Genomic DNA, 7564 nt, shown 5'->3' on the forward strand with positions numbered 1-7564 from the left:
TGCCTGGGCGCTGACGGGCTGGTGCGCAGGGGCCTCGCCCAGGCAGTCTGTCTGGGCGCTGTGCGGGCCTACGTGCCCCGTGTCCTGCTGGGCAGGAGCCCCGGACCTGCGTGCCCCGCTCTCATGTTGTGGAGTTGCGTACTGCGCACCCCTGCTGGGCAAGTGAGCCCCGAGCCTCCATACCTGCTCCCATGCTTGGCGCACCCACGTGCTGCGCACCCCTGCTAGGCCGGCGGCTCCGGGCCTACATGCCGCGTACCCATGCTGTGCGAGCTGGGGTGCCGCGCACCTGCTGTGCGAGTTGGAGCGCCTACGCATAGTTTGCCTGGCTCTGTGCTGGCTGGTTAGCCCATGGGCCTATGCTGTGCGCCCCTGCTAGCACCCTGCACTTGCCTTATGCTATCTAGTGGGAGTTCTCTCATAGCAATACTCCCTCCACTACCGACACTCCGGAACACTCTCGGGTCACCACTAATGCGCTGAGTTACGGTCTGTGACAATTGAACCTAGCTTCTTTAAATAACAAAGTATAATATTTGTATTTAATATACATAAAATTTAAAAATTAAGAGGTAGCGCTACCGTCACTGCTAATATTTAATTAAAAAGTTATGACAAAGTTTTATGTTGAATAAGTATTAATTAACACTGTATTTATAATTTTTTTTTACATATTGAAATTTTCAATTTAAAGTTTTGATTTCAAAAAATGAATTTTTATCTGATTTTTTTATTAAAATATCTCACAAATTTGACCAAATCTTGCATCGAGATCCATAGGCTATTGCAGCCATAGAGTCATGGAAAACAATAAAAAAAAAAACTCCTTAATCTAATGAAAACTTAAACAAGCAAAACATGCAAAAACGATGGGGATCGATCCTCCTTTTTGAGTGGTGGCAGCCGACATTGTGATTTTAACTTTGATCCCTTTATAAATTTTCTTTACTGGGTCAAAGCAGGCCAATTTGCAGTGGCGAGTGCATGTTTTTCGATCCCCTGGAGAAAATGAATAATGAAGATATGAAACACTGGGGATGATTTATAGAACAAGAGCCTTGATTCATGTATTCGTATATTTGTGTATCGTCGCTTTCCATCGGCTCCATTCCTGCACTCAACAAAATTAAATGGAGGGAAGAGGCATGGAAATGAAAAAGGGACCAGAGGGCTTTCCAGGCACACTTTTTGTGGAGGTGGATTCGTACAGAAGTGACTCAGAAAAGTACGTGGCGCACGGGTCTCGCATTCCGAGCACAGACTATATCACCATCCCCCCTTTTAGCCTTCCCCTCTCTCTCATCCCCAGCATATTCTTTAGAATGTACTCTTTATTCCCCTTCTATTTTACAATTTATTTGTGCCCTCTGTTATATATTTTATTATCCTCAGATTTGGACGTCAAAAGTTTTTTTCTTACTTACTATTTTCATATTGGGTGGCCCATAGCTTCACTTGATTATTATGACTCCCTAATTCTTTAAGGGCAGTGTGTGTGCTTCGAAATTCAATGGCGTGGTGATAGATAGAGCAAAATGGGAGAGTTATAGCCATGTTGCATCATCAAAATTTTTGAAATTAATTCGGTCATAAAAAGTTTGATATTTCCTTAATTAAACCCGGCAATGATCACACATGAATTCGTCGTTTCTTTTTTGGAACAACGTGAATGGGCTCTTTGTGGTTTAAACAAATTACCTTTACAGGTATTGCCATTTAATGCACTTACCAAGCGGAAAACACCATCCTGATGAAGAAAAGGAAAAAATATCTGGCAAAAAGTCAATTACATCCATGAAGAAAAATCGGCTAATCTGTGGTTAAATGTAATTAAAAAACAATGCAACTTTTTCAACGCAAAACGCAAGCAGTGTTCATCCACGCGTCTCTCTTCTGCCTCTTTTTTGTACTAAAATTTCTTCCTCTTACAAACAAAAAAAGGGAGCTGCGTCTATATATAAAGGTGCCATGTTCATCTTCCAATCCCCACCTTCCTCAACTCCCTCGCCCTCTCCATCTCCCTCTACTTTTAACCAACAGCACCCCCAGTTTTCACTCTGTTAGTGTAAATCTTTCTTTCTTTTCTCTTTTAACTGTCACCCTGCAGCCCAAGTCAGAATCATCCCCAACCCCGAAAAGCACATTCTCCTTGATCCGAACGCTCTCTCTCTCTCTCTCTCCCCCTCTTTCTCTTTCTTATAACTATATATTTTTCATTTTTCATTCATGAAAGAGGACACTAACACCGAACTCTACCAAAACCAACAACAACAACAACCAGGGAGCCAACAGATGTGCAGAACCATACAAGTTGTTGCCACCGTTGACCACGTCGACATGTCGCCGCCGGTCTTCTCTCCGGTGATGGTCGCTGCCAACACTGGAGATGACCTTAACTTGATTCCTCCGTTGAACTTTGCTATGGTTGACAATGGCATCTTCAGGTCGGGTTTCCCTGACTCTGCCAACTTCTCTTTTCTCCAAACACTTAACCTCCGCTCCATCATGTAAGACCAAAGCTTCTGCCTTTATTAAAAAAGTTGATGCTTTTACATGCAAATTTTTGTACTCTCAATTAAAGGGTATTTCTTTTTTTGGGGTTTGTTTGTTTTTTACGATTATTATTATTATTATTGTGTTAGATATCTGTGTCCTGAGCCCTATCCGGAAGCCAACACTGAGTTCTTAAAGTCCAACGGGATCAGGCTTTTTCAGTTTGGAATTGAAGGTTACAAGGTAACTCTTTTCTCTCTCAAAGTTGATTACTTATTTAACCAAATTGGTTCTTAAAATTGTTTTCCAATTTAAGTTTTGATTTGGAGTTGAGATCAAATGTGATTGGCGTAGTTCGTTATGTTTTTGTGACCAAATAATTGCTGAATTTAGTCATTTAGGTGATATTATACTTTAAAGACCTACAGTCTATCATTAGCAAGATAAGCGAATTTTGGTGCTGTGATCGATTGCAGTGTGATAACACTAACGAATGGCTAGAATGATAGGGGGATAGGTGGGCAATAAAGTTAGTGGAGGCTGGATCTTAGTCATCATAGGTGTTACTTTAATCATCCACTAGAGTATCAGGCTTAGGTTTGTATAGTAGTTCTAATTCAATTCTCCAAACTTCATTATGTGAGAAAGGGCTAATGTGTTGAAGATTTTTTTTTCAATTCTCAACAATGCTTTTTTAGCCCATAAACTTTTGGTTGATTAATTATTGCATTTTGTTCATTATTTTATGCTTATGAATGCTTGGGGCTTTAATTGGTATTATTAGGCTTATTTGATTTTTTACATGTGATGGATCTTTTTATGTCCATATGCATTCTACAAAAGTACAAGAACTTCCATTTTGGTATTAGAGTTAATCATGAGAAATGGAATCGGGCATATGGCTGACATGTCAATTGTTTTGTTGTGATCTCTAGCTCTTTGAAATTTTTAATTGCTAAAGCAATTAGTTCCAACATTGGGAATAATGCATTCCTTTTTTTTTCAATAAATTTAACTGTCTTATATTATTGGAAAATTTATTTGATGCTTTAGCTTTAAAAGTTCTAATTGAAGATACTTTCAAGCTGCGCGTTCAGTACTCTCAGATATGGATTTGTGTATTACCCGTGCTTTTCCATAACATTTTGAAATCTTGCTCAATTCAAGAAATTTTTTGGATTCTTTCTTTGAAATTCAGTTGTCTACAACTGAGGTTGGGGCAATGTACACTTGATGACATCAAATTAGGTGTGGGAAGCACAATTTGCTTTTTCATCATGTCAACTGTAGTTGTATCAGTCACTGTTATGAAAGCTATCTGAGCAATTAAGTAGTTTCTACTAACTCAATGAAGTTTGGTGATCCTTATGATTTGGCAGTATCATATAACTACATTGCACTTCCTTTTGGATAGTGGTAACAAAGTAGCCTGTGTTTATGGTAAAATTGTTGCAATTCTTAAAATCTGACGACTACTAGCTAACATTAGCATGATACATAAGCATTCATTCTGGTCTATAGATATGGTTAATTTCATGTGCTAGATGTGTTTGCAAGGAATTGCATATGATCCTTTTATGATTTGAGGTCTTGCTGACAAATACACCAGGTATAAATTTGTTCATCATGTGGTGTTAAATCTGGTTTGGGATCAAAATGGTTATTTGAAAGTGATAGAACCTTTTTGTTGTATGCAACATCTACCCCGTGTAAATTTTGAGATTGAATTCTCTGGTGAAATTTTCCTAAATGAACCACACTTGGACTACAAAGTGAATTATTTTAAAGCCCTACCTCAATCTATGAATAAAATGAACATACAGGAATTAATAATGCCCCATGTTATCTCTTCAGTTTATATGAATTTCAAATGGTAAATACCAAAAGTGAAACACAGGTCAAAACTAAACTCAACAGAGCTAGGCAGTTGGAATTTTTTTCGAAAAGCAACAATTTCATTCCTTGAAGAGGGAATAAAATTCAGCTCCAAACATGCAGTGAGAAAAGAGCTGGAATTGAACTTAAGTTTTGGAAATCTGGAATGCTTAAGCTTTGAGATGATGCCATTGATTAAGTCATCCTATCTCTCTCCCTACCTACCCCCTATAAATGGCTAATAATAGTCAAGGGCTCAGAAAAAAGCAATCATGAAGTTGTAATTGCAATTTGAATTATTTTATGAGGTCGGAGTGTACAGGTGATATAATGAGTAAGAAAGCCAAAAACGAAAAAAGAAGAAAGCATACTGGGGAGACAAAAATAAACTAATAGTTATCTCTTAGTGGATTCACTCTTATTTTCTCGTTCAGTTTTCCTTTGTCATCTTGATCATGCTTTTTGTGTTGGTGATTTGTTTGAGCATGCAGCAATATCTGTGGCATTTGTTTAGAGTTTTTTATTTCTTTTACTAGTTATTATGTAGGAGCTAATTGTAAGTAATCCTGGTAAGTTTTAATACTCTCTTCCATGTGTTGCTTGTCCTGCGGTGCTTGGATCTGTAAGAGATAATTTCTCAAAAACTACTCTTTTTCCTCATATATCCTTTTAGCCATAATAACTAACATGGAGTGCTCACAATCTGCAAAACACCTCTTGAATCCTGCTCTAGAAATAAGAAGATGAAGAGATTTCCTTTTTAAGTAGGCAAAAATGGATCTCGTGATGGGCAAAATGACCATGGAATGGGGTTCAGTAGTCAGTACTCAGACCCTTATTTATCATTTTTGCTGTAGCATATTTCTTCATATCCTTACTGTGTGAGGCATTGTCTTAATATACTGTTATGTGATTTTATACGTCTTCTACCTTTGGTCATTTCAGAATTAGTGGCCAAAGAACTATGCATTTTGGATTTTGATGTCTAGACTTGTTAAGCCTCTATCTACTGTACAGTTTACTTATAGTTTATGGATTATATAACGGTTTTTTGTGGATATATTCTTGTCTTTATCACCAGTTGGGTATTGGTAAAATATGTTTAGCTAGTTAGGTTTTTTCATCATCTTCGCAAGATTACCATCTATTTAGTTCTTTCCCTCAGTCCTTTCAATTTCTATCATCTCAAGTGTTTTCTTTTCCATGTGCTCTTTGGACTAGTAAGCCTTTTCAAGATATATATAACTTACATCAATCGATTGGCATTGCATGGCATTTTTTTTAAGTAAAGGCTGGAAGTGCCTTCCAGATATTTTTATGGCTCTTGCTTCACCTATCATCTCTTATTTTACTGGCTATATGCACTCTTTGCATAGTAGCATTTTCACCATCTTTCATTAGCTTTTTTTCTCTTGCATTGTTTTTGGACTGTGGTGTTAGTACTCTTAATGGAGAAATGGATAAACGACCTAAATTAATAAAGGCTCAGGAAAGTTGCAGTGGCTTTCTTAGGAAGGATATCTGATGCAGCATCAATAATTTCAAAACACACCTCAAGAAAAGATCTGAAATTTCAATCATCAGATTCATAAATCTCAAGTCCAGGCTAAACCTAATTATAGGACCTTCACAAACCTTCTATTTAGCCCAAAAAATGTCTTCCCTCAAAAGTCCTCCATCCATTTGCATTTCCTTGCCAAATCAGCTAGTTTCTACTTTTTCTAATTTCTACATGTGAAGAATGTCCCTTATCAGTCAATGAAGCATATGACAAAATGTGTGCTGATTTTTAATATTTGGAGTTGCATGATTGTGAGTTACTCGTCACAATCACACTAGAGTTAAATAATCTAATTGTTGCAATATGAGCATCTACCAAAAGCCTGGCATAACTCTTGACTCATTGCCGAATGGATATGATTTCAGAATCATGTCAATGAATCACCGTAGCGTGCGAGAAGAAACTAAATTCCTACTGATTGTTTTATATTAAGCCAAGCTTGTGATCCTAAAATGAAATTAGATAATTACACAAAAAAGATGGTAAAATGATCTGCTTCTGCCTCTGCCTGACATTACTGAGTTGGCAAAGATTATGTTAGTATCATCAAATGTATGCTGATTAGCTGTACATTGCAGAAACAGCAATGAAGCTGGATTGCTCATAGATGGGTAAATAAAGTGTCATCTAATGTATGGTCCATTTTAATTGTGAAGAGTTAATGGATATCCGAAATTCATGTCATACGGCATGTAGGTTAATCTTTTATATTTATTTTTATATATATTTATATCCGTTTCTTTGAGCTTTTGAACTAACTACTAGCTATGTTATATATCTGCAACTGAACGTAGGATTGTTGATGATAGGTCTTAACACTGGGCATGCCATCTATTTTCAATCCACCTTCACCATTTAACTGTATCGAAAAGCCTCAGTTCTTACATACTATCCATTAAAACAAGTTTATTATTATTTTGAAATGATATCTTTTGTTAGAAACTAATATACACATATTATCCAGGAGCCATTTGTAAATATCCCAGAGGACACAATTCGTGAAGCTCTAAAAGTTGTCCTTGGTACTACAAGCTTTTAACACTATCACACCTCACCTCTGGCTAAATTAAACGCGGTTTATTATTTTCCATAATTTAATTTTGCCTTTCTGCAATGCAGATGCAAGGAATCACCCAGTTCTAATTCACTGTAAACGAGGGAAGGTATGCACATGTTGGTTCTTCTTTTTATACCTGAGTTTGACAAGTCAATACCTTCTGAGTTTTTGTAATTTTGCCTTGTTTTTGTATTTCCAGCACCGAACTGGCTGTCTGGTTGGATGCTTGAGAAAATTGCAAAGATGGTGTTTGTCATCTGTCTTTGATGAGTACCAAAGGTTTGCAGCCGCAAAAGCTAGAGTTTCAGATCAGAGGTTTATGGAGTTGTTTGATGTTTCTAGCTTAAAGCATCTGCCAATGTCATTTTCTTGCTCGAAGAACAACCGCGTGTATTGAACGGCTTTTGCTTTCTTTCGTTTGCAGAGGAGAATGCTAGGTCCTGCATTGGAATAAATAGGGGAAGGTGATGAGTTCCTGAATTGCATTTTGGCGGTAAAGGAATTATTCTTCCTTTTTCCTTTTCAAGAACAATAAAAGGCGTACATAGTGGCAATGTCCTGTTGTGATGTTCAGTGTT

At 37.4% G+C, this 7564-nt stretch overlaps 1 protein-coding gene across 2 annotated transcripts; it reads left to right on the forward strand.

Moving 5' to 3' along the window:
- The first annotated feature begins 1926 nt into the window (after positions 1–1926).
- Positions 1927–7558, forward strand: LOC110408856 (inositol diphosphatase DSP1-like). Of its 2 annotated transcripts, XM_021417972.1 has the most exons (6): positions 1927–2507; positions 2643–2736; positions 6894–6951; positions 7049–7092; positions 7186–7301; positions 7411–7558. In XM_021417972.1, the coding sequence occupies exons 1-6, from the start codon at positions 2227–2229 to the stop codon at positions 7421–7423; spliced, it is 606 nt and encodes a 201-aa protein (XP_021273647.1). In that variant the 5' UTR covers positions 1927–2226; the 3' UTR covers positions 7424–7558. The 2 variants fall into 2 exon arrangements, with proteins under 2 accessions (XP_021273647.1, XP_021273646.1); XM_021417971.2 differs by having other exon boundaries at positions 1929–2507; positions 7186–7558.
- Positions 7559–7564: the final 6 nt, after the last annotated feature.

This window comes from Theobroma umbraticum, unplaced genomic scaffold (genome assembly GCF_002168275.2).
Source record: "Theobroma umbraticum cultivar Fairchild unplaced genomic scaffold, ASM216827v3 scaffold_44.0, whole genome shotgun sequence".
NCBI classification, from domain to species: domain Eukaryota; kingdom Viridiplantae; phylum Streptophyta; class Magnoliopsida; order Malvales; family Malvaceae; genus Theobroma; species Theobroma umbraticum.